The sequence below is a fragment of the Urocampus carinirostris genome, chromosome 6, assembly GCF_059441175.1.
Source record: "Urocampus carinirostris isolate Australia breed hairy pipefish chromosome 6, RoL_Ucar_1.0, whole genome shotgun sequence".
Classification (NCBI taxonomy): domain Eukaryota; kingdom Metazoa; phylum Chordata; class Actinopteri; order Syngnathiformes; family Syngnathidae; genus Urocampus; species Urocampus carinirostris.
Window position 1 is genome coordinate 4031095 of NC_142354.1, and position 27994 is coordinate 4059088.

At 42.3% G+C, this 27994-nt stretch overlaps 1 protein-coding gene across 1 annotated transcript; it reads left to right on the forward strand.

Annotated features, from left to right (window-relative positions):
- The first annotated feature begins 100 nt into the window (after positions 1 to 100).
- dnttip1 (deoxynucleotidyltransferase terminal interacting protein 1) lies at positions 101 to 27989 on the forward strand. The gene is made up of 13 exons (XM_088337516.1): positions 101 to 377; positions 10334 to 10404; positions 12650 to 12746; positions 12810 to 12908; positions 14930 to 14989; positions 15055 to 15111; positions 19772 to 19830; positions 19899 to 19941; positions 20026 to 20084; positions 21091 to 21151; positions 21240 to 21311; positions 21380 to 21435; positions 27410 to 27989. The coding sequence occupies exons 1-13, from the start codon at positions 327 to 329 to the stop codon at positions 27516 to 27518; spliced, it is 894 nt and encodes a 297-aa protein (XP_088193642.1). The 5' UTR covers positions 101 to 326; the 3' UTR covers positions 27519 to 27989.
- Positions 27990 to 27994: the final 5 nt, after the last annotated feature.

Sequence of the window (27994 nt, forward strand, 5' to 3'; positions counted from 1 at the left end):
TCACTCAATTCACTCAACTCACTCAACTCACTCAACTCACTCAACTCACTCAACTCACTCAACTCACTCTATGATAGGAATTTGCAGCACGGAAGTGACGTATGTCTTGCGCAAAGCCGGAAGCGGACTCTGTGTCGCCTCCGGGAAGCAAAATTTAAGTGAATACTGATAGATTATTATAAAATACACTTTTATGCCAATTATTTTAAGTTTTAACATTCGCATTAATTCAACACTAGGTGCAAGTGGAAACTATTTAGTGCATTTATTGTTATTGCTGTTGGTAGCTTAGCATCAAGTTAGCTTCTTGGCGAAGCATTTTGACAATGGAAGACCAGGCGTCAATGCGTACGTTCACGGACGGGAGCCAGCAGACCGTAAGATTTTTCGATTAACTTCAATATCCAACATTTTGCCAAATCTAACTTATTCTTTAGCTTTAAAAAAGTGGCTAACTAGTGAAAACGTCACATCTCAAAACATGAATTTGTGTTGAGGAAGAACACACCACTGATTCCATTGCGTGTGTGAAGGAGATTAAAGGGTCTGCGTGTGTAATATTTAGCACCTCCCAGTAGCATAAAAACCTGATTTATTAAAAAAACAACAAACAAAAAAAACGTTATTTTAAAGCTTCGGTCAAGTGTGTGAATGATAAGATATACGTGTTTTTTTAAATACCAAAAGGTTGATAATTATGCATTTACAGTGTTACCCACACCAAATAAAGCTTCTGGCAGGCTGCCAGGGTTTAATGGTCTCCTACAGTCATAAACTACATAAACTTACATTACCTAAAAATATAATAATAATTTTGAATATACAGAGACCCCTCGCTACTGGTTCACTCCTTTGCGGGGAAAAAAAAAAGAATAATGCCTCCCGCTCACCGGAGGGACGTTTCGGATAGCCAAGATTCCCACCAATTGGCCAGAACCTCTTGACTTGAGATCTTATAGCCGATTGGCCAATTCATATCATAGCGTCTTTCATACAGTACTGTGACCCACACCTGCTCTGCGTTCTTCTACATCTCACTAAGAAGAGTTTGCTCCCCACTCCTTTCGTCATGCCGCCTAAGTGATGCATCCCCTTTCTCTCTCTAGCTCGCTCGCTGTAGGTCAGCAAGGCTTTAAAAACACTCTTGCTCTTTCTCTCTCGCTCTTGATCTCTATCGCTTCCTCCATCGCTCATTTTCTTACTTATTCTCACTTTCTTGCTCTGTCACTTTCTCTCACTTTCTCTCATGTTCCCTCTTGCGCTCTCTCTTGCTCTAAGTCGACAAAGCTTTTAATCAAGGTGCGCCCTAAAAAACAAAAAAACAACTTTAGCCCGCTCTCTTGCATTCTCTCTTTGTCTCTCTCTCCATCTCAGTCTTTCTGTCTGTTTCACACTCACTTTCTTGCTCTCTATTGCTCTATCTATCTCTTACTCTCTCTCACTAACTTTTGCGTTCTCTTGCACTCTTTCTCTCTCTCGCTCTCTCTCAGTTGACAAGGCTTTCAATAAGGGTGCGCCTGAAAAAAAGCCCTCTCTTGCTCTCACTTGCTTTCTTTCTGTCTCTGGCTTTCTCTCTAGCTCTCTCACACTCTTTCTTTCTCTGTCTGTCTGTTTTATTCGCTCTCTTCCTCGCCTGCTCTCTCTCTCTCTCTCTCTCTCTCTTTCTCTCCCTCACTCTTTCTCGCCTGCTTTTTCTCTCTCTCTCTTTCTCGATCGCTCTCGATTTTCCCTCTCTCTTTCTTGGTGCATAAAAGACAACTGTTCTGACAGAAGTTTGGAGTGGCCGGGAGCTGCAATACTCAATCTAGCCGCCAGACCACATTAGAGCAGATGTTGATCGTTTTTGTTGGTATTTATTGGGGGTGACTTGACTCAAAACCAAGTTTAAGGTACCCGCGGAGACTTAAAATACAATTGGGTGGATTTTCACGAAAATTGGTTAAGCTGTTTCCGGTTTTATACGTTACACACACAAACACACACACACACACACACACACACACACACATCGGGATTCATAAAGAAGTTTAGATTTAGACTAAAAAGCTTTGGCTAGATTAGATAACATGAGCCTCACCGAAGGGGAGCTGACGTGATAGTTTTCTATCTTGCTGCTTCTTGCAAGATAGTCAACCCTTATGTCACCTCCCACTAGATGAGGCTTATGTTTTGTAAAATGCAAATTTCTCTACCTAAAACGCAAGTTTGTATAATAATTCATGTATTTTGGGTTGCGTTTTGATTTCATTGATATAAATGTTTTTATGAAGTGTTTTCCTACAACTGGTTCTGGGAGGCCCTAATACACACTATCCCTTTGATGATTTCTTATAGTAATTTGCAAACTGATATTTATATCAGTTTGTAACATTTTCAAATAAATCTGTAGCGCAACAGAGATTGCTCATATGGTCCCTTTTGTAAAAGCACATTAGTGACAACTGAAATAAAGTTTGCGTTGGTCTGAATTGGGGATCGGCCAATATTTCCAGGGCCAATATAGATTATAGGTAACAAGATATTTGGAGACCATATTTATTTACTGTTAAAGCTTAAAACTTGCCGTAAGAAATTTTCAATTATGTAAAAGGTAACAAATACTTGTTATAAATCCAAATAAAACTTAAATAGCTGTCTGAAAACTTTTACAGTAAACAAATTGTAATTTCAACATCACTTATCTTTTCATCTCAACAAAAACTTACCTACCTTATCTACCCTGGTTTTCAATTATGTAAAAGGTGACAAATACTTGTTATAAATCCAAATAAAACTTGAATAGCTGTCTGAAAACTTTTACAGTAAACAAATTGTAATCTCAACATCACTTATCTTTTCATCTCAACAAAAACTTACCTACCTTATCTACTCTGGTCATATCCCTCAAGAGGGGTGACCGACAGCAAGACAAACACATACAAAAATAAAGAAACTTAAAAAAGGAAATATGTAGCAAAAACACACACAAAATGTTTGGACCGTGACCAACCCAAATGCCCAAACAAATTAAGCACCTCAGCACCCAAGTTGGTCATGCTTTCGTCCCTCTAGATGAAACCGGACACCAGAAAGCGGCCATGTCACTCGGGTCAGGGTGACACACCACACTCTTCTGTTCAACAGCAGGGCCCGACAGCTTTCATTGGTTTACCCCTGCTGAATCAAACGTCCCTGTGAATGTGTCCAACATCCCACTATCCTTTCACAACACCTCTCCACTCTTTCCTATCATCAACAATAGCTCTAGCTTCCACTACATTCAGACCTCTTTAATGCAGTGCACTCATAACACTATGCATCCACGTCAATCGCGGCCTTCCTCTTGGTCTCCTTCCATTAAGTTCTGCCCTATAGATCCTCTTCAACATTCGCTCCTCATCCATCCTCTCCATGTGTCCAAACCAACCGAGTACTCTCTTATCCTCACGCTTGCTCAGTTCCACTACATTTCGTTCTGTATACACGTGTACTAGAATGACAATAAAGTAGATCTGAATCTGTCAATCTATCCAATCTTGTCACCCCTAACATACTCCTCAAACACTTCATCTCAAAAACATTGAATTTCCTTCTCAAATCTACATTCAGGCTCCAAGTTTCTGCACCATACAACACAGTCGGCACAATCACACTCTCATACAGTCCCCTCTTAACATCCATACTCATACTCTTGTTGCTCATCACTCTCCTCAGAGCACCCAAAACCTTGCTTCCTTGATTCACTCTGTGCAGTACCTCGCACTCCATTACACCAACTGCAGCTACATCACAACCCAAGTACCTAAAGTTTTCAACTTCTTCCAGCACCTGTCCATGCTACCTTATTTTTAACGCCATGCCCACTCCATCACGTGAACACTTCATCACCTTACTCTTCCCAACATTGACACATAACTTACGCCTATCTCACACTCTTCCAAACTCCATTACCAACCTTCTCAATGTTTCCTCAGAATCAGCCACAAGCGCTGTCATCTGCAAACAACAACTGACTTACCTGCCACACTGTTCCACTGTTATCCATCATCTCTACACCTCTGCCAAATACTCTTGCATTCACCCCTCTCACCACACCATCCATGTACCCATTAAACAGCCATGGTGACATCACTCACCCCTGTCTCACACCAGTCAACACAGGGAACCACTCACATGTCTCACTCCCTACTCTTACACATGCTCTGGTGTTCTCATAGAAACTCTTAAATGCTTCCAACAACTTTCCACCCACTCCAGACATTACCATCACCTGCCACAACGCCTCTCTATCTACTCTGTCATCGCCTTTTCCAAGTCCATGAAAGCCAAATAAACCTTACCTTTTGCAACATATTTCTCACACACCGTTGTACTGCGAACACCTGATCCACACATCCTCTTCCTTTTCTGAAACCACTCTGCTCCTCCACCACCACCTCATTCGTTCTTTTTCCCACTCTCTTAATCAAGCCTCTTCCATACAGCTCACTCGGCACAGACAACAAACTGATACCTCTCGAATTGCTACATTCATGCTCAGCACCTTTACCCTTGTACAATGGCACCACACATGCACTACACCAATCAACAGGAACCACACCACTTAAAAAGCATACATTCAACAAGCGTACTAACCAGTCAATCATAGCCGTGTCACCTTTTTTCAAGCATTCAGCAGTACAACCATCCAACCCAGGCACCTTCCCCCCTTTCACTTCTTTCACTGCCTCTTGCACATCCCATGTTTCCACAGGCTTCACATTTAAATCACCCAACACAGGCATTCTCCCCATACTACCGATCGTCTCGACTCTCACTTCTCTCCCATCCTTTACATTTAGCACTTCCTCAAAATACTCTGCCCATCTCGTCCTGACTGCACGACTGCTAACAAGCAATCTACCGTCCTTTTTTCACTTAGCTCTTTTTTACTCTTTTCACTTCTTTCCAGAACACTTTTCCCCTTTCCTCAAAGATAACTCCTATCTTTTGACACCATTCATCATTTACTTTCCTTTTTGCTGCTTTCACTACCGCTTTTACCAACCTTTTCTTCACTTCATACCTTTCATGCGCATCACCACTCTTATCTTGCAGCCACTCCTCAAAGGCACGTCTCTTCTCAGTCACAGCCTCGGAGACCTCATCATTCCACCATTCAATTCCTTTCTTAATACCTCGACCAACTTTTCTCATTCCAGACACTTTTTTCGCACTCCTCAACACTGCACCTTTAAACCGCTTCCATTCTATTTCCACACTCTCCATTTCTCTTATACTAATCTGTTCATACTCTTCCCCTATCCTCTATTTAAACTCTCTTTCATTTTCTGCCTTATTCAACTCTGACATTTTCACCTCTTCCCTCACATTCTTCTTCTGACTAGCCCTCCACGATTCATCTATTCTCAGTTTTCCTTCCACATAGAAATGATTAGACATGCCACTTATTTCATCTCTGTAAACATGCACATCCAACAATCTACTTAACATCCCTTTCCTAACCACCACATAATCCATCAGTGCTCTGTCCACCATCCCACCGCCATCCACTCTGACAATGGTATACTTATTCACGTTCCTCTTTTTAAACAATGTATCTGCTATCGCCACCTCATTTTCCACACTTAACTCAACCATTTTCTTCTCACTCTCATTTCTTCCTGGTACTCCATATCTACCAATCATATTTTCAACCGGTCCATCACCCCCCTAGCATTCAGGTCACCTAGTATCTAACTCCTTTCTCTCCTCTTCAGCACTTCTTTCTGAACCAGGTCCATATGCACTTATAAACATCCTTACATACTTCTACACCCCACTTTAACCTCACCCACATCAATCTGGAAGATATCTCTTTTCTCTCCCACCAGTTTTTCCTTTGCTTTCTCACAAGCACAGCCACTTCTTCTCTAGCATGTCCACCGGTAACTGCAGACCTTCTACCATACATACCTCCAAGCTGTAATTCACCCCTTGTTTCACTCAAGGCTAACACATCAAACCTTCCTTTTAGTCATCATCCTTTCAATCTCCTCTTTCTTCCACTCAGTCGCTTTACTTCCACATCCTCCCGCAAAACTTACAGGAAAGGAAATAAAATTAGTCTTAGCAGGAACTCGTATAAAGGTATGTAAAAACTTAAATAGCTCCCTGAAACCTTTTACAGTAAATTAGAATTTCAACACAACTAACATGACTTATTTTCACCTCAACAAAAAACTAACAGTTTAGGAAATATGATGGGGCTTAGTAGCAACGCATATAAAGGTACAAATACATTTAAATAGCTCCCTAAAATATTTTACAATAAATACATTAAAATGTCAATACAACTAGACCAGTGGGAAAGTGTCTAGGCCCTCACCACCACGGCACGGGTTTGAATTCTGTTGCATACATCCATCCATTATCTGCACCGCTTATCCTCGGTAGGGTCGCGGGAGTGCTGGAGCCCATCCCAGCCATTCACAGCCAGGGCACACATCCCTGGAGCCCATCCCAGCCAGTCGCAGGGCACACAGAGATAGACAATTCACTCGCACATTCACACCAATTTGGACCGGACAATTAACCTAAAATGCATGTTTTTGGAATGTGGGAGGAAACCGGAATGCCCGGAGGAAACCAACGTAAGCACAGGGAGAACATGCAAACCCCGCACAGGAGTTTTGATCCCATGACCTCAGAACTGTGCCGCACACACGCTAACCACTGCCTCACCGTGCTGCCTGAAAATTCACATAAGAATTAAAAAAAACATCATCCCCACCCGCAGCAACATTGAAATTTTGCTACATGCAATATCTTGCAATTTGGGTCAGCGATGATTATCGATTGATATCTCATTGCTCAAATACGGAAGTACTTTATCCTCACTGTGAAATGTGGAACTGGAGTCGTCCAATTTCGTTGTTACAATATATCCCATGTTGTAACAATGACAATAAAGGCATATTCTATTCTATTCTAAATCAAATTAAATTTTCAAATTGCGCACCACACCTTTCATTTAACTTAAAACAAAAAATGCATAAAAATTTCAACAAAGCGGCTGGATTGAAAGGTGGTGACACGTCTATTTTTGAGCGAGGTTGTCAAATCACTCAGCCTTTCACTTAAGCTTGCTTTTTTATGCTCACTCTCAATCAGAAACAAACACCCTTCACTAACCAACTAATGTTAATATACAGTATCAGTCTATGCCTGAAGGTGCTTCCCTAAAACAAGTACCGTATTTTCCGCACTATAAGGCGCACCAGGTTATAGGGCGCACCCCGAAGAAATAGTTTTTGGTCCTATATTTTCCATACATAAGGCGCACCGGATTATAAGGCGCTACAATGGGAACGTCGACAAAACAGTCAGGTAGTTCAGTCAAACTTATTACTCCCTTAACATTCCGAAAGCTTGCAAAGAAGCAAACACGTGTCTCAGACATGTACGGAAACAGTGTCTGTACGATGTCACCAATCACTCAAATGCATCGTTCCAAATATCATTCGGAAGGTTAAAGTCTTAAGATTCAAGAAATGCCAACCATTCCCTAGTTTCTATTTTCTTTTTCGCTAGCAACTTTACTGTGCATATGACAATAAACACTTGGAATTGAGTTTAATTTTAAAATAGATATCACAGAAACATCGACATCAGTCTGAAACAAGATACTGGGAAAATACTGGACTGTCTCAGAAAATTAGAATATTGTGATAAAGTTCTTTATTTTCTGTAATGCAATTAAAAAAACAAAAATGTCATACATTCTGGATTCATTACACATCAACTGAACTATTTCAAGCCTTTTATTATTTGAATATTGCTGATTTTGGCTTACAGCTGAAAAAAACTCAAAAATCCTATCTCAAAATATTAGAATACTTCCTCAGACCAAGTAAAAAAATAATTTTATAACAGCAAAACTAAATCAAACATTTGAAAATGTCCATTGATGCACTCAGTACTTGGTTGGGAATCCTTTTGCACGGATTACTGCATCAATCCGGCGTGGCATGGAGGCAATCAGCCTGTGGCATTGCTGAGGTGTTATTGATGCCCAGGATGCTTCGATAGCGGCCTTCAGCTCATTTGCATTTGTAGGTCTGGTGTCTTTCATCTTAACTATACCCCACAAATTCTCGATGGGGTTCAGGTCAGGGGAATTAGCAGGCCAATCAAGGACAGTGATTCCATGGTCAGTGCACCAGTTACTGGTGGTTTTGGCACTGTGGGCAGGTGCCAGATCATGCTGGAAAATGAAATACTCATCTCCATAGAGCTTTTCAGCAGATGGAAGCATGTAGTGCTCTAAAATCTCTTGGTACACAGTTGCATTTACTCTGGACTTGATGAAACACAGTGGACCAACGCCAGCAGCTGACATGGCTCCCCAAACCATTGCTGACTATGGGAACTTCACACTGGATTTCAAGCAACTTGGATTTTGCTCTTCTCCAGCCTTTCTCCAGACTTTGGCGCCTTGACTTCCAAATGAAATGCAAAACTTGCTTTCGTCTGAAAAGAGGACTTTGGACCACTCTGCAACTGTCCAGTGCTTCTTCTCCAAAGCCCAAGTCAGACGCTTCTTCCGTTGTCTTGAGTTCAGAAGTGGCTTGACCATGGGAATACGGCTATTGTAGCCCATTTCCCGGACACGTCTGTGAACTGTGGCTTTTGATACCTGGACTCCAGCTTCAGCCCACTGTCTTTGAAGCTCCCTCAAATTCTGGAAGCGGCTCTTCTTCACAATTTTGTTAAGGCTGCGGTCATCTCTCTTGGTTGTGCAGCGTTTCCGGCCACATTTTTCCCTTCCAACAGACTTTTTGTGGATATGCTTTGAAACTGCACTCTGTGAACAGCCTGCTCTTTGAGAAATTTCTTTTTGTGTCTTACCCTCTCTTGATGGAGGGTATCAATGATGGTCCTCTGGACAGCAGTCAGATCAGCAGTCTTCCCCATACTTGTGATTTAGTTTACTGAACCAAGCTGAGTGTTTTTAAGGCTCAGGAAACCCTCGCAAGGTGTTTCGAGTTAATTAGATGATTCAGGTGATTAGTTGAATAGCCTACTTGTATACTTTTTCATGATATTCTAATGTTTTGAGATAGGATTTTTGAGTTTTCTTAAGCTGTAAGCCAAATTCAACAATATTAAAATAATAAAAGGCTTGAAATAGTTCAGTTGATGTGTAATGAATCCAGAATGTATGACATTTTTGTTTTTTTAATTGCATTACAGAAAATAAAGAACTTTATTACAATATTCTAATTTTCTGAGACAGTCCAGTATATAGCCGGAGTAGCTCGCCGAAGTCGTTGTGTTCAATAATAATGTGCAACCATAGTCCTCTTGTATCCGTGAGTAAAATATTTACAAATACAGTACAGAATAGTAAAATACTGTTTTCTCTATGCCGTCAACCCAACATCCAACATGCTATTCACATTCATCTTTTTCGGCCAATTGCAGGCTTTGTTTTGCCCCTTTAGCCTATGCAAGCCTGTAAATGATAAAAAGGATCTGCCCTCTTTACCTCCAAATAACTTTAGCCAATAGTGATCGATTCAACTGATGATTGACACATCTTTTTTGGCCAATTGCAGGCTTTGTTTTGCCCCTTTAGCCTATGCGAGCCAGTAAATAATAAAAAGGATCCGCCCCCTTTACCTCCGAATAAATGCTTTTAATCAGCGATTTTAATCAGCGATTTTAATCAGCGATTTTAATTGATTTTAGCGATTCGTTTTTGCAGCTCTACTCTTAATCACATACACACGCTTTTTAGGAAGGCACATAGACTTTTTAAAATCTCAATATTATCAGCGGCTTCATTACAGTCTGCAGCGTGTGGAGTCTGGAAAGCTTTGGTTTCAGCGGTTTCGCCCCTGGTCGCTTTTTCATTGAAGAGGTGCGGGTGTTGGGGCTAGGAGGAAGGGCGAGGCAGAGAAAATAAGAGAATAACTCCACTTTCAAAGCATAGTTCTTGCCTGCTCCTCCTGTCCCGTTTTAAATGTATTGAATCGGCCGAATTAATTAAACAGCCGATACAGATAACCGTCAAATACCCAGATATCGGTGCCGATAATCTGTTGCCCCTAGTGTGAACCAAATATGACTATAATTGGTGAGTAATCATATTAAAATGTATTTGCACATTACCCTTCAAACAACACAATGCAATTCAAAGTGCTGTACAAAATATTCAATGTACGTTAAGAAAATAAAATCTCCCCATTGGACCTGGAACGCCAGAAACACACACACACACACACACAAGCACACTTTCACAGTGGATAAAGTAATATCAAAAATTAAATAAAAATGTCTGTATGAAATGTTCTTCTGATTTGCTTTTTAGAATCCATGGAACTTTATGATCAAACATCGACACGTTCACAGGAGAGGACGACGCTCGCACATGGCAGTAAGGTAAAAATATTTTAAATTCTGGGCAGTTCTGTGTACATCTGGATATTTTAAATAAACTTTAAAGAAGGATTGGCTAATGGCTACCGTAAAGTGTCATTTAGGTGGCCGGAAGAAGGAACATGCTTCCTTTATCAAGAAAATTTGCATCCAGATTTCTCTTTGAGGACCAGGGTTCCCACACGTGCTTGAAATCCTCAAAAATGCTTGACTTTTAATGTTGTGTTTTCAAGGATTGAAAAGGCGCTTGAATTTTGGGTGAAGTGCTTGAAATATACATGACAACTTTAAAGCTGTTTTATTTTAATACTTGATACAATGCTTACGGAAGGTCCCTAAATCCTTGACTGGTGATGCCCGTGTGTTGATGAATTAAATTTAGGAGAAAGGGGACCTGTAGAGTGTATTTTAGCCAAAATCCGGGTCAGTTTATATCCTTTCGGCTCTCTATGATGGCAAATACTAGAGTCTGAATAAATAGCACACATCAGAACTATATTTTTCATTTCGCTAATGGCCAACCTTCAAATTGATTTTTCTGTAAATGTTTTTTTTCCTCAATACAATTCTATTTATCAAGATTTTACATTTAATGCAATAAAGCCCTTCTTTAGTTGCCCTATTGTAGTATTTCCTTAGTATTTCCAACATATATTTTTGTTGTATTACTGTAGTTGTTTTTTTGCAGTATTTATAGTGTAATACTTCTATTGTAGTTTTTTGTAGTATTTTTTTGTATTATTTATCTAGTAGTGTTTTTCTATTATAGTATTACTGTCGTGGTATTTTTAAAATGTTTTCAAAGTTGGATTTAAGTAATATGACTGTAGAACTTTTGGAGTATTTCCATTGTTTTCCAGTATTTTTGTCATATTTCTATAGTATTTGGTAATGTTACTTTAGTTGTATTTTTGTAGTAGTACTTTTGTATTATAGTATTACTGGAGTGGTATTTTTATAGTATTTCTATAGTATTTGTTTTCTTTTTAGATTGAACGCAAATAAATAAATATGAGGTTCATGTTTTTAAACACTAAATTTGATATTAAGTTGTGTCGTAATTTTAATAATAATAATAATAATAAAAATAATAATAATACAATGTATTTCTGAACGCCTTTTAGGACACCCAATGTCACTGTACATATGAGACACAACAATAAACAAAGAGTAAAACAAAATTAAAACAAGCAAATAATAAATAGTCAATAAAACACATTAGAGTTAAAAGGGGCGGTGTGTGAGGCCTATGTTCAAGAATTGGCAAGTCTGAAGAGGTGAGTTTTGAGTCCAAATTTGAAGTTGGAAAGTCAAGTCAGTCAAGTCACGTTTATTTGTATAGCCCTTAATCACATATTATCAATATAAAGTATAGGTTATTCATATGCTATAGAAGAGAATTATGTTTTAAGCTTAGATTTAAACATTTCCACTGAGGTTGAAGATCAAATCTCAGGAAGAAGAGCATTCCACAGCACCGGGGCCCAGATGGAGAACGCTCTCGAACCTGCGGATCTCTTTTTGGCTCACTAGTAGACCTGTGTTTTCAGAGCAAAGGCTCCAGACCGGAATATAGGGGGAAATTAGGAACACAGAATGTTGGAGGTCAGGCAGCAATGAGTTCCAGAGCTCGAGGGCAGAGCGGCTGAAAGCTCTGCTCCCCATGGAGCTGAGGCGGGCATGGGGTATAGTGAGATGGAGGGAGGAAGATTATCTGAGGGTGCGGGATGGTGTGGCAATGTGATGGAGGTCGGAGAAGTAGGGCGGGGCAAGGTTATGAATGGCCATTTAGATGTAGAGAAGGATTTTGTAGTTGATTCTATAGTAGATTGGGAGCCAGTGGAGTTGCTGAAGGACATGGGTAATGTGACGGCGAAAGGGGGTTTTGGTGATGATGCGTGCATATATTTATTGTATATCTGTAGTACTATTTTGTGGCAGACACACAAACGGTCAACAGGGAAAAGGTTGGCACACAAAAAAAACGTTTTTATTGGTAGCAATTTTATTTACTGTCGTCATGATATTTGGACCAGCTTTGTTTGTAGGTGCAAATTCAGAAGCCTGACCGTCCCAACCCTCTTCCTTCGGCATAAAACAAAAAACAAAAACTTAAACACATCAATCAGCTTTTTTTATGCAACCTGGGCCCTTGGCAAATTTTTTCAAATAAATGCCGCTCGCAATTCATAAAGTTTTGAGACCCCTGCAGTAAGATATTGACAGTGTTACGCCCACATGCTTGTAGTTATACAGATCCGCAGGTGTCCATGGACCTCCTGAGGGCAGTTCTTCAGCCCAGCTTCAATGACGAAATCATAGCGGTGTTCAGGAAATATCACATGGTACGAGCGAGTTTGTGTGCTCACAGGCAAGCCGTGTGTGATTGGATATTTTTTTTGACACAGTTCTTTGAGAAGGCGGCACACAACGTAAAGGAGAACGTCGGAGATGAGGTCCAAACGGATCAGCTTATCAAGGAAGCTTGCAGGAATGTTCTGGAACATGTAAGAAAGCCACAGGTGTATTTTTGTTTGTATGTCGGAGTGTTTACGTCATCTTTTAAATCTCATTAAATTGCAGATGTATTGAATGAGGACATTTCTGGGAGCAATGACCACTAAATGTCGACAGATTATCGGGCAGGCCAATCATCGGCACCAATTTTTGGGAATTTGACTGCATTTTTATTAATTTGACAGGCTGATTAAAGATATTTGAAACTGGGTTATTTATGGCTCAGATGCAGCCGAGCTCTCTTTCTCCTGCCTTCTGGCTCGGTAGCCCCACCCCGTGCCTTCTGATTAGATAAGCAATCGGGGGCAGAGCACTAAAGCAGAAAGAATAATGTTAGAGCCAAAAAAAAAGCAGCAACTAACTCCTGAGTCCCGACAAGCGTTTGAATCAGGTCTGTAGAGTGTAGTTAACCTATTTTAGGGAGGCTCGTTCAGATGGAGACTGAAATATTAGCTTTTACCATAACATTCGTTTGTCAATCGGGCTCTAAAACGAGGGGCCTACACTTTACAATTCGCAAGCTCTTTGATTTTTTTTGTTGTGTTGTTATTCTAATTTACTGGAAAAGGTTTTAGGGACCTATTTAAGTTTCTATGTACCTTTTGATTTTATTTCCTAAACTTTTTGGTTTAAGTGAAAGATTACCGTAAATTCTGGAATATAAAGCGCACCTGATTATAAGTCGCACCCAACACATTTCAGGAGGAAAACCGATTTTGTACATACACAAGCCGCACCTGTATATTAGCTGCATGCACCCACATTGATATGACGCAATACAAACACGAAATTAACCCATACCCGACACGGTCCAAAAAACACAGCTGGCATAATGAACGGAAAATGATACCCGTACTTAACATTTAATGCAGACCTGCAGAGTCCAGGTGCCCGTTGAAAGTAATCCAAGGAAAAAAGTGTATATTTCCAAAGGTAAGGGTGGGAAAAATATATATCCACTATTGTCGGCCGCATCTACAAACACGTCTCACCTTTACTCCACTTCCCGTCAGCCCGCGTTTCCGCCCCTTCTTTCTCATTTGCTCGTACAAAACATATCAGAATAAGTTTCTAAAATAAATATATTACAAAAATATACAGTTGCAAATACATATTATACATGGTTACACATACTTACAAAGAAAGATGTTACACCGAGAGAGTTTTCAAAGCTTTAGTAATAATATTATAACTTTCATCCCAAACCGTGCCTGTGAAGGGTAGCAAAACATTACTAGCAACACGCTCGCAACACAGTAAACAGCTCTGTTAAGAAAACTTATCGTACTTGTAAGAAGCACGGTTAACCGTCCTCATCTTCCTCCTTATGACTGACGTCATCAAAGTTGTCTTCCTTCAGCATGGGAAAGAGACTTTGTCATATAGACTTCGTCCCATGCTACCTTATTAAAAAACACGCTAGCATCACGCTCGCTAAGTAAAGTTTACGTGCGCTAGCCCTGTTTCCTTCTATATCGGACTGCTCGATTGCGTTTAGCTTGAAAGTTGCATCATGTGCCTTTCTTTTTGCAATTTGCATGATGAGGATATGTCTACGCCAATATAATTTGTGCACAAACTAAGAAGTTGCAGTCTAAATCTTACCTTTTGTACTCGAGCGCTGCTGGCGGCCGTTAGAAAAATTACATAAATTGCCCGCATCACTGAATAAGCCGCAGGGTTGAAAGTTTGGGGAAAAAAGTAGCGGCTTATAGTCCGGAATTTACGGTAATCATGTTATAAGTATTTACTGTAAAATGTTTCAGAGAGCTATTAAAGTTTTATTTGAATTCAAAAAAAGTATCCTTTGTTTCTTTTGGCATTATTAAAAAATTCTTATGCCAATTTTTAAGCTTTTACAGCAAATGAATATCGGTTCAAAATATCAGATATCAGCTTCCTCTTAATACTAATGGCCCTGAAAAACCCATGACGGTCGATCCTTAATGACTACAGTTAGTTTTGTTTTGTGTGTGTGTCTTTGTGTCTACGGCTATCATGTCTACCACAGGCCAAAGTTCTGTTTCCACAAAGCGAGGTGAAGAAAACTATCTGCGAGGTCAGCATCAAGGTATGGAACAATTTTAACCACATATGAACCAAGTCGTCTTGAACATTTTTTTGCTATGTCTGCAGCGCCCTCGAGGTATTGAGGAAAGCTGCAGCCTCAGAGGAAGTCCAGTCCTCAAAAAGGTGCGTTCCACAAAAGTCTGACAATAGTCAAAAATCGCAAAGTAGAAACATTTATTCATTAGAAATAATAATATATATGACTGTAACAAAAGAAAAAACTATAGATTTTTTAAATAAAAACACAAAAAAAACGAATTGTGGTTGAATTAATGCTCTTTATAGCCAATTTACAATATAACAACAAAATTAGAGGTGTTCTCCTTTCAGTGCAAGAAGGGGATGTAAAGAGCGGCCATCTAGCTGCACACTAGCATCGGCCATCCTCGAAATGAGCCAGGTCCTCATGACGATTAAAATACTGAAGTCACGAATGCAGCTGTTGTAACTTCAGGTGATCCGTTTTATGGATAATGGATCTGGCATTGGGAGGGCTTGTTACCTAGGCCCGACCTACGGCCTCTTTATTGCTTTCTCGCCCTACTCTGCCTCGTTCGCTCCCTCCCCGGATAACAATCCACAGAGCACGCAGGGGTGATCAGCATTGCTTTGTTCTCATCAGACTACTCTCAGTCAGATTTAATTGATTCATTTGTTTTCAATGTAACGAGCCACTAAAATACTAGCTGTCGCCAATGCTTCGCTTTTTGTTTTTGACTTGTGTGCCTGCCCAGATGTTTGATTAAGGGCAGAGAGAATTACTTTGTTCTTTGTATATATGTGGTTCCATTTTACGCCAAAATGGGACCTTTGTCTGTCCGCAACACAGTTCTGTTTGCAGAAGCAGTAGCCAACTGTGTACAAAAATTAATGTGTGGGTTTTTTTTGCACTTCTGTAATGTTATCAAAGCAATGAAACATACTGACATTTGTTAGTATTGTAAGTTAAACTTGAGGTTGTATCTACAACAGTGTAGTCAAGTGGTGTATGATTCTCCAAAGGATGCGCTGCATCCAACTTAGTTGTTTGCTAGCAGGGTAATATAGACACATACGACATGTGTTGCATTAATTATAGGGCTTATATAAGACTTTTGATTATTTTGCAGCTCCAGACAAAATGTTTTGGGTTTTTTTTTTTTCTCCAATGCGGCTCTTTCAACATTTTGGGTTACCGATCCCTGGACTAGCCTAAATTGAGGAAAAAATTACACAAAATCATGAGCTGCATATTAACGCAATTATTGTTATGAGAGTGCAGCGTTATGTCAGAAACAGTGCACTGCCTTTGCAGGTCAGACACTAGGAACCAAAAGCCAGGTCTCAAACCACAGAGCAAACAGAGCAAAAGGATCCAGTGCTGCTGAAGAAAGGCAGAAGGAGGAAAGGCAGGTTGTGGAGGGGGGCTCCGAGGAGATTGGAACCAGGAACACACCCGGAACATCAACTAGCAAGCAGCCAAAAGCAAGGAGAAAAAAGAACCGGGACGAAGGCAAGCCATCAAGTGGCCAAGAGCCAATGAGTCTATAGTCTGGGAGAAGTTGGACATTGATATAACCGTACTTTTGGAGCATTCTCTCCGTGGCCAGGTAGAGACAAAGCTTAACACCTTAGAAGACATCCTGTACGAGGAATGCAGTAGCCGTTTTGGGGTGGTGGAAGAGAAGCGACGAGAAGCGCCCAAGCAGAAAGGGAGGAGAGAACGAGAGATTGAGCAATTGATGTGGAGGTGGCGCCAACTCCGAAAGCAGTGGAGGAAGGCAAGACGCGAAGAGAAAGAGGGCTTGAAGTCACTGTGAGAGAAGGTGAGGGGCAGCCTTACCAACTTGAGAAGAGCAGAACGGATTTTCCGTAGCAGAAAGGGGAAGGAGAAGGAGAGAATCAACTTTTTCAAGAACCCCTTTAAGCATGCAAAACAACTGCTGACAGACAAAAGGAGTGGAAAGCTGGAGATCTCAAAGACAGAGCTTGAGGAGCATATAAGGGAACAAGTCAGCGACCTAGCAAAAGCCACCCCGCTGGGATCCCCGGGGTATGTTCCCCAGCCAGCTCCCCTAGTCGTCCCCTTCAACACTGCTTCCCCCAAACTGAGCGAGGTTAGGGAGGTGGTTCGGAAATCAAGAGCAGCCTCAGCCGCTGGCCCGAACGGCATATCATACAAGCTGTACAAGTACTTCCCGGGCGTCCTGAAAATCCTGTGGAAACTCCTGCAGGTGAAATGGAAGAAGAACATCATTCCTTCAGAGTGGCAGATAGCAGTTACGATCTTCATCCCAAAAGAACAGAACTCTAACACAATCGGCCAATTCAGGAGCATTGCACTTTTGAATGTGGAAGGAAAGATCTTTTTTTCCATCATGGCCAGGAGGTTGACCAGCTACCTCACAAGTAACGGCTATATTGACACCAGCTGCCAGAAGACTGGTGTCCCAGGATTTTCAGGGGGTGTGGAGCACCTGGCAATAATTTGGGAGCAAATATAAATGGCAAGGATAGAGAAGTGCGGACCTCCATGTTGTGTGGCTGGATCTTGCCAATGTGTACGGGTCCGTCCCGCACCAGCTGAACAGCTCCGCCTTGGACTTCTTCCACACGCCAGACTGCATTAAAGGCATGGTGGCCAAGTACTTTGCAGACTTGCAGATGTGCTGTGCTCACCAGGACTTCACTACAGGATGGCAGCAGCTTAAAGTGGGGATAGCAATGGGATGTTCGATCTCTCCCATACTGTTCATCGCGGCCTTTGAAATCATCCTCATCGGGGCTAGGAAGATGGTCGGCGGAATGAAACTGCCATCTGGCCAAAGGCTACCACCGTTGCGAGGCTCCAGGGATGATGTCATCACCATTCTCCGGACAGCAGCATGCAAATCAAGACTGCTGAAGAGGAATGATGAGTTTTAGGCTGGGCAAGAAAGAAGATCAAGCCATCTAAGTCCCGAAGCCTGTCCCTAAGGGAAGGTATCAGGGACGACCATACCATCTTCACTGCAGGAGGAGAGCAGATCCCGCTACTGTTAAAGCAACCCATCCGTAGCCTAGGGCGCTCCTACACAGCAGACCTTTCAGACAAGCAGATGGCAGAGGCTGTGAAGAAACAGCTTGCGGAAGGCCTAGCCAGGATCAATCACAGCCAGCTCCCAGGCAAATACAAAGTATGGTATTACCAGCACATACTATACCGTCAGGTGATGTGGCCTTTGAAGGTGAGTGAGGTCCCTTCCTCACTGGCAAGCAAGCTGGACAGGCTGGCAAACTCTTATATTAGGAAGTGGCTGGGGCTGCCAAGATGCCTCTCAGACGTTGGCCTCTTTGGTCGGAACATGCTCCAACTGCCGCTGCATTCCATCAGCCTAGGATATAAGAAGGAGAAGGCCCGGATGGTTTTGGAGTTGAGAGAGTCCTCTGATCATCTTGTTGGATCAGCGGGCACCAAAGTTCAAACAGGAAGAAGGTGGAAGGCAGAACAAGAGGTTGCCTAGGCAATCGGCAGGTTAAACATTGCGAAGTGGTCGGCAGGGTCCAAGTAGGGCGAGCAGGTCTTGGTTGGAGCGACATGCCCCTCTTTTGGTCAAAGGCTTCCAGGCGCTAGAGGAAAGAGATGGTGGTGACGGAAGTGATGAGGACTGAGTAGGAACGCCATACCATCAAAGCGGTTTCCCAGAGCAGACAGGGCATCTGGACAACTTGGGAAGGGGTCATGGACAGGCCTTTGTTGTGGCGCGACCTGTGGAAGATCCCTCAAGCCAGGCTCAGCTTTCTGATCCGGGCAACGTACAACATACTACCCTGCCCCCAAAATCTACATCTGTGGTTCGGCACTGATGCGATCTGCCCCCTCTGTACTACCATCAATGCGAGCCTTCAGCATATTCTCTCAAGCTGCAAGATGGCACTTTCCCAAGGCCGCTACAGGTGGCAGCACGATGCCGTCTCAAAGAAGCTGGCAGAGGTAGTCGAAGGTTGCAGACAGAAGGCAAACAGTCAGCCAGCTCCTCCATCAAATCACCTCATCCAGTTTGCAAGGGCTGGCGACAACGTTTGCAAAAACACCAATGCCCCTCGCCCGCTACACTCTGGAAGGCTCCTCTCGCCCGCCAGCGAATGGAGAATGAAAGTTGACCTCAATAGGCAGTTGCAGTCCCCCAGGGAGATCGCAGAAACATCATTGCGGCAAGTCATTGTCCTGTGGTCTGTAGCCAGCAAGGCGGTCCTCCTGGTTGAGATCATTGTCCCTTGGGAGGAGGGAATAGAGGCAGCATACGAGAGGAAACGGGCGAAGTATGAAGACCTGGCAGCCGAGTGCAGGGAGGCGGGCTGGAAAACAACAGTATGCCCAGTGGAAGTGGGGTGCAGGGGCTTTGTGGGCTCCTCAACCTCAAGCTTGCTCAGAGACCTTGAATGCACAGGAGCGGGCAACCGGAGAGCAACTAAAGAGCTGTCAGAAGAGGCGGAAAAGGGCAGCTTCTGGCTGTGGCTGCGGAGGAATGACAGGAACTGGGGGCATTCAAGTAACACCTAGGGCATCAGTGGGGTTGGCAGGGAGATTTCTCAGCCATCGCTCCGCCACGGGGAGATGTCCTGGGGTTAAAGGAGCGAAACATCAATGACCAATGGTCCCCAGCTGATGACCCAGTCAGGCCCGAGTGTTCAGGGCACACAAGCATTCCAAAGGCGCCGGAGAGGCGCGTCAGGCAGAAATACCCAACAGGAAGACTACCATCCTGTATTTCCATCTGTTTATTTGAAGCAAGCACATATTGATGTTCGATTTCGTCCTCAGAGGAAGAGCCGCGGAGGCGGCGCCTTAGCATCCGATCGATCCTTCAACTCCTCCAATCAGTAAGTTTGCCAGCTCGTAATGAAGAAGAGCTCAATTTGACGGAAGCTTGTTGTATGTGTATTTTCAGCGTGAAGGCCAAGTGTGAAGCCATCAAGAAAGAAGGACCTAAGGTGATGTAGTGGTGCACTTTCCCTTCTGACTTTTCTGATCGGCGTCCGTAATCATCATGAAGAATTCTCGTTTGTGCCATTTAGTGGGAGCCGTCCAGACTGAATGAAAGCAGCACTTTTGTTTTGGGATCTAGAGCTAACAAGTAAGTTAATCACCATAAACACTCGCATACTGTATTTTCCGGACTATAAGTCACTCTGGAGTAAGGACGCTGCCCTACTTACGAACGCGATAGGTTCCGGCGATCGTTTATAAGTTGAATTTGTTTGAAAGTTGCTTCAGTGCTATATTTTGTAGGTTTAAGGTTTATAGAAGTATGTTTAAGGCTTGTATAAGAAACCTGTATTATCCATCCATCCAACCATCCATTCATTATCTTCAGCTTATCCGGGGTTGGTCACGGGGGATGCAAGCCTTGACCTGTATTGTTTTGTACAAAAAAAAATAAAACATTTAATAAAATAATATGCTCTATAAAGATAAATAAAGTTAAGTGTAAATTACTTTTGGGAGATAAGCTATTCTAATTCTAATCTGGTGATTCTAATCACCTGGATCATTATCAAGCTCTCACAAAGCGTGCTAACAAGCTGAAAATTGGCATCACCTGTATTGGAGCAGAGAAACCTCCAAAACATGCAGGACATGCGGCTCTTGAGAACCGGGTTGGCCACCCCTGTAATAATGTGTCAATAATTTTACAGATAAGTCTCACCGGAGTATAAATCGGACCCCTGGCCAAACTATGACAAAATACTGCAACCTATAGTCCTCAAAATACGGTAATTGGATTGACTGTTATGAACTGTTAACGTCATTGTCAATTTCAGGCAATCATGTTGCGGTTCTTTGATACCACACCCTTCAGGGCAGATCTGCTTTTGTAACCTAGTAGATTTAATAAAGATAAACTTTTAAAGAGAGGGCTTTTACAACAGGTTGGAATTTATTATCTGAGGTTTTGGCACTTCCCTGTTCTCATTGAAAGTTTAAGATCCATTAATGTCTTCGCTCCTTATTTTGAGTGTCAACTAAACTATAAACTTATCACTTTGGTAAGGTGATAGATGTTTGTGGAAAAGCACGTGATGGGCACCTGTCAATTATTTTCAAAACATACCCTTATAAGTCTTCATTTTATGTCGCAGGGCATTGGGAATGGGCGGGACCAGAGGACGGATCTATATCAAACACTCTGACCTCTTTAAGGTATATACACACTCGTAGAGCCCGGATGTGCCAGTGCATGCATGCCAAACCAGTCGTCTTGGTAACATGATGTATATGCACGTTTCAGTATGCAGCAGATACAAAAGACAAGCAGTGGCTGGCCGAGCGTCACCACATGAGGGCGACGGGTGGCAAGATGGTAAGCCTGAGCTGTTGTGGCGGTCAAGGAACACAAATTGACTATTTCTCATGTGCTTGATGTCTCAGGCTTACCTGCTGATTGAGGAGGATGTCCAAGACCTGGCACGAGGCGACGAATACAAGTAAGGGTGGGATTTTTTGGGTAAATCATGGTGTCATTTTCATTTGGTCCGAGTTTCTGGCGAGGAACCTATGGTAATGACGTCACGAGTTTCATAAATGTTACATACAGGATCACAAATTCCATATCATTTTTATCCCATAATTTATAAATTTTACTTAAATTACGAAACGCCACTTTCGCTTGTATTTGCTATTGCTAACAAGGTCTATCTATCTATCTATCTATCTATCTTGGTCATATCCCTCAAGAGGGGGTGACCGACAGCAAGACACACACATACAATAACAAAGAAAATAAAAGGGAAATAAATAGCAACAAAAAAAAACACACACAAAAAAATTTGGACCATGGCCAACCCCTTTCCCCCATTACCCAAACAAGTTATGCACCTCGGCACACAAGTTGGTCATGCTTTCGTCCCTCCAGATGAAATGGGACACCAGAAAGCGGCCATGTCACTCGAGTCAGGGTGACACAACACACTCTTGTTCAACAGCAGGGCCCGACAGCTTTCACTGGTTTACCCCTGCCGCATCATACGGGTGCCCAGCCCATCCTTAAGAACGCGTCCACAATCCCACTATCCTTTCACAACACTTCTCCACTCCTTTCTATTACCAACAAGAGCTCTAGCTTCCATTATATTTAAACCTCTTTCCTGCAGTGCACTCATAACACCATACATCCACGTCAATCGCGGGCTTACTTTTGGTCTCCTTCCTTTTACTTCTGCTCTGTAGATCCTTTTCAACATTCGCTACTCATCCATCCTTTCCATGTGTCCAAACCAACTGAGTACTCTCTTATCAACATGCTTGCTCAGTTCCACGACTACTCCAGTTCTGTCTCTCACAATTTCATTTCTCAGTCTATCCAATCTTGTCACTCCTAACATAGTCCTCAAACACTTCATCTCAAAAACATTTAACTTCCTTCTTAAATCTGCGTTCAGGCTCCAAGTCTCTGCACCGTACAACACAGTCGGCACAATCACACTCTCATACAGTCCCCTCTTAACATCCATACTCATACTCTTGTTGTTCATCACTCTCCTCAGAGCACCCAAAACCTTGCTTCCTTAATTCACTCTGTGCAATACCTCACACTCCATTCCACCAACTGCAGCCACATCACAACCCAAGTACCGGGGCGGCAGTAGCTCAGGAGGTAGAGCGCTCGTCTTGGGATCAGTTCGAATCCCGGCTCATCCGTGTTACATGTCGAAGTGTCCTTGGGTAAGACACTGAACCCCTAATACCCCCAATAAGCAGGTTAGCGCCTTTCATGGCTGCAAGGCCGCTATTGGGAAATGTGGAGCACATTGTAAAGCGCTTTGGGAAGTCATTGACTTGAAAAGCGCTATATAAATGCAGATCATTTCATTTTATTTTTACCTAAAGCTGGTGGCTTTGGCTCAAAAGGGTAGATCCATGGGCTGATTCTGGGACCAAAGTTGAGGCGTGATCAACCTCGGCTGGGTCACCTGGGCGAGAGTGTCTGATGTTGCGAGACCCGAAACACTCAATGAACCCCCAAGATACATCCCTGGTTGCATCCAGGAGATGTTTCTTTCAAATTTTGTAGATTATTCATTAGGCAATGTGTTTTGAAATATATTTACATGTTCATTTAAATAAGTTTATTAATATGGAGAAAATGCAATATCTGTTGTAGTGTTCTGTTTATTTTGGCCAAGATATACCGTCTGACTGAATCTATCAGTTCTGTCCCTCACAATTTCATTTCTCAATCCATCCAATCTTGTTACTCCTAACATACACCTCAAACACATCATCTCAAAAACATTTAATTTCTTTCTCAAATCTACATTCAGGTTCCAAGTCTCTGCACCATACAAGACAGTCGGCACAACCACACTCTCTTACAGTCCGCTCTTAACATCCATACTCATACTCTTGTTGCTCATCACTCTCCTCAGAGCACCCAAAACCTTGCTTCCTTGATTCACTCTGTGTAATACCTTACACTCCATTCCACCAACTGCAGCCACATCACAACCCAAGTACCTAAAGCTTTCAACTTCTTCCAGCACCTGTCCATGCAACCTGATTTCTAACGCCATGCCCACTCCATCACGTGAACACTTCATCACCTTACTCTTCCCAACATTGACACATAACATACGCCTATCACATACTCTTCCAAACTCTGTTACCAACCTTCTCAATGTTTCCTCAGAATCAGCCACAAGCGCTGTCATCTGCAAACAACAACTGACTTACCTGCCACACTGTTCCACTGTTGTCCATCATGTCTACACCTCTGCCAAATACTCTTGAATTCACCTCTCTCACCACACCATCCATGTACACATTAAGCAGGCATGGTGACATCACACACCCCTGTCTCACACCAGTCAACACAGGGAACCACTCACTTGTCTCACTCCCTACTCTTACACATGCTCTGCTGTTCATATAAAAACTCTTCAATGCTTCCAACAACTTTCCACCCACTCCATACACCACCATCACTTGCCACAACGCCTCTCTATCAACTCTGTCATACGCCTTTTCCAAGTCCATGAAAGCCAAATAAACATCCTTACCTTTTGCAAAATATTTCTCACACACCTGTCGTACTGCAAACACCTGATCCACACATCCTCTTCCTTTCCTGAAACCAGTCTGCTCCTCCATTACCACCTCATTCGTTCTTTTTCCCACTCTCTTAATCAAGACTCTTCCATACAGCAACAAACTGATACCTCTCGAATTGCTACAATCATACTTATCACCTTTACCCTTATACAATGGCACCACACATGCACTACACCAATCAACAGGATCCAGACCACTTAAAAAGCATACATTCAACAAGCGTACTAACCAGTCAATCATAGCTGTGCCACCTTTTTTCAGGCATTCAGCAGTACAACCATCCAACCCAGGTGCCTTCCCCCCTTTCACTTCTTTCACTGCCTCTTGCACCTCCCATGTTTCCACAGGCTTCACATTTAAATCACCCAACATTCTCTCCATACCATCAATCGCCTCGACTCTCACTTCTCTCCCATCCGCCACATTTAGCAACTCCTCAAAGTACTCTGCCCATCTCGTCCTGACTGCACTACCGCTAACCAGCAATCTACCATCCTTATCTTTCACTTTCTCTTCCTTTCCAGACTCACTGTTTCTTACTCTTTTCTTTTCTTTCCAGAACACTTTTCTCCTTTCCTCAAAGTTCACTCCTATCTTTCGACACCATTCATCATTTGCTTTCCTTTTCGCTGCTTCCACTTCCACTTTTATCAACCTTTTCTTCACTTTATATCTTTCATACGCATCGCCACTCTTATCTTGCAGCCACTCCTATATTCAAAGAACGTGCAAGTAAAGCAACCACAGTAACTAACAAACCTCTCTCACTGACAAATAACCTATCCAATAGCAGTGTAATACAAATAAAACACTAACTGTAGAACAAATAACTTTGTTTCGGTTCCCATCGATCTTCTGCAAGTTTATTTGATGGTGAAACCGCTAGCATGCCACTATGTGTGATACAAAAGGGGCCGGGCTGTTTTCTGCCACGCGTTCTGATTGGCTAAAAACGAGGTGTCTCGGATCTATGAATTGGGTGCATCACGATTCAATTGCGATGATTACCTTACTTTCTGCACTACAAGCCATACCCTCAAAAATGACGTTTCTTCCGGCGCCGTCACGAATGGCAGCCACTCCAGCAGCTCCCGTGTTATTTTCGATTGTTCTCGATTGTTCTCAGCTCAGGGATGCTGCTGGAAATGTGAATTTCCCTTCGGGGATGAACAAAGTATCTATCTATCTATCTATCTATCTATCTTTCTGCACTATAAGATGCAGATGACACATGAAAAGGCATTGGGACTTTCTAGTCACAGTGACAAATTGTTGATGTCATTAATGGGGTTTTTGTCAGACATTAAATAGCCCGGTGGTGCAGCGGACTTGCAAAGTCCTTGTGGAGCGCACGTGATTCTGAACTGAAGGACGAGAAGTGCTTTGTTGAGAGTAATTCAGTGTTTCTGAACTGAATGATGAAAATGGCATTTTGGCAAGTAACGTGGTTGTCCTGAAAAATAAGAAATATAAATAAACAGATGGCTGCATGTAATCAAAACATTTGTCACTTACAATGCTTCGTTTGAGTTTAGAAAAAGTGCTCCCTATAATCGGGAAATGACTGTATTCTGTTGTCATATATTTTTCATACATAAAGTCATCAGACTAAAAGGCACATGAAACTGAGACCAACGTATCACGCGAATAATGTTGTCAAAAACCTCATTTAATTTCTCCTCTGAAAGTGTGTCATATATGTTTCCAGACTTCTATGACGTGTTTTGTATTTAAGTCATTCAGTGACAGATGTGTCTCTCAAGTAGGAAGCGCCGGTGCGAGCTAACTTTAGCCATTTTGACTTAGTTCTGAAGGCTTAAGGAAATTGAATAGACAAAGGACACATTGAGAAAAAGCTGGAACCCTCATCTTCATCGGAAAAAAAGTGAACAACAGTTGAACAATGCATTTCTGGGAAATACTCGTTTGCATGAAAACTTCTGACTCTTTATGAAAGACTACATTTTAAGCAGAACAGTCACTTCGGTGCTTTTTTGTTATATATATTAGAAGCATGTGGATAAGAGAGTACTCAGTTGGTTTGGACACATGGATAGGATGGATGAGGAGCGAATGTTGAAGAGGATCTACAGAGCAAAAGTAAATGGAAGGAGTCCAAGAGGAAGGTCGTGATTGATGTGGATGGATGGTGTTATGAGTGCACTGTAGAAAAGAGGTCTGAATGTAGTGGAAGCTAGAGCTCTTGTTGGTGAAAGGAATGAGTGGAGAGGTGTTGTAAAAGGTTAGTGGGATGTTTAGTCGTGTTCTAAGGGGTGTGCAGGGCACCTGTATGATGCGGCAGGGGTAAACCAGTGAAAGCTGTTGGGCCCTGCTGTTGAACAAAAGAGTGTGTTGTGTCACCCTTACCACAGTGACATGGCCGCTTTCTTGTGTCCCGTTTCTTCTGGAGGGACGAAAGCATGACCAACTTGGGTGCCAGGTGCTTAACTCGTTTGGGCAGTTGGGTTGGCCATGGTCCAAAAAAGTTTGTTTGTGTTTTTTTCTACTTTTCCCTTTTTTTATTTTCTTTGTTTTTGTATGTGTTTGTCTTGCTGTCGGTCACCCCTCTCGAGGGATATGACCAGGGTAGATAGATGAATATCTAAACATTGCTTTCCATAAACACTAGGACACTTTGCTTGCAAAATAAAATTGTATTTCAAGAATGCTGACTTTCTGCATGAACCTTACAAGAACTTTTCAGCAACTTGTCAGCCCCCGATGTTTCTGGTGACGTGATCACGATTTGGGTCGTCATAGCAAGTGCAGCAGTGCACTCAACGTCACCCCTTTCCGTTCTGATTGCATAGGCACATCCTTTTTTTGAAAGGATAAAGCTTTGAAGCATTTTTGGCACAACACCGGCGCCTACACACTGCCATACAGGAACGAAACTAGGCACTGTTGACAAAGCTCTGATCAAAGCCACTGCTGCTATCTAGTGGAGATTTATCATACTGCACGTATTTCCAGAGGCTGGATATTGACGGAAGGGCTGCATCAAAGAGTTGTTAAAAAAAGGATAACGCTTCTGAAAACGTATGTTTTTGAAAACATTAGCTCGCCGTTTTTCTCTGCACACTTGAGGAATTATGGTGACCGAGCACTAAAATTATTAAACCTGTTTGATTCGCCGTTGGCGCCATGCTGTTTCCCTCCAAAAATTGCCCCCGCACACATGACGCCAAAAGCAAAATGTTGATTGCCAGTAGCAATGCATGATTCGCAGATGCGGGGTTGAAATTGTGTGACAAAAGTTGTGGCTTATTGCCTGGAAATTATGGTAAATAAGTCAGTGGCTGTTTCTGCAGTCATGCTGACATACTGGATGTTATGTGTGCACTTGTGCAGGGACTGTCCGGACGTCAAGTTGGACGAGATGAAGCCGTTTTCGGTTCCTCCTTGGATGGTGGAGAAGATGCAGAAGGCCATGGAGACGCAAAGAGATGCGGAAGTTTGAAGCAAAAGTTTCAAAGGACTCAAAATGTCAAAGGAAATATTTCAGCTTTGACTCTGAAAGTTTCCATCTTTATGACTTCTATCAAGTGATACAGAGGACTAAACCAAGTCACATTATGTGCAAGTGAAAATTTTTACCGATGATGCTTTAAGGAATTCAAGGCTATTATGTGCGATAGTGCTGGCTTAGGAAGCCACACCCTAACAGAAATGCGTTCCATTTGCTTTTATGGTAGAGTTTAGGGCAGGCAAACATTTTGAGTTGGCAGGAGGAAAAAAAATTGATTGGCAGATACAGAAAATCAGTCTGGTTCTGATACCTGGGCAATTATTCATTTAAATGCTTTGTTTTTTTTTCATCTGTAGATCTTATTTGTTGGGAAAAACGTTAGAGAGTGGAATTTTTTTTAATCAACATTTTTTGGTGGAATATCTAATTTTGCCAATAAAGTGGTTTTGGTACCAAACATTATTTTT

What these genes read in the sequence shown, in the direction of transcription:
- dnttip1 (XM_088337516.1), top strand. Translation starts at nt 327, where the DNA reads ATGGAAGACCAGGCGTCAATGCGTACGTTCACGGACGGGAGCCAGCAG. An exon ending in TCTGCGAGGTCAGCATCAAG is followed by an intron (nt 14,990 to 15,054) that starts GTATGGAACAAT and finishes CTATGTCTGCAG; the next exon opens with CGCCCTCGAGGTATTGAGGA. An exon ending in GCACGAGGCGACGAATACAA is followed by an intron (nt 21,436 to 27,409) that starts GTAAGGGTGGGA and finishes GCACTTGTGCAG; the next exon opens with GGACTGTCCGGACGTCAAGT.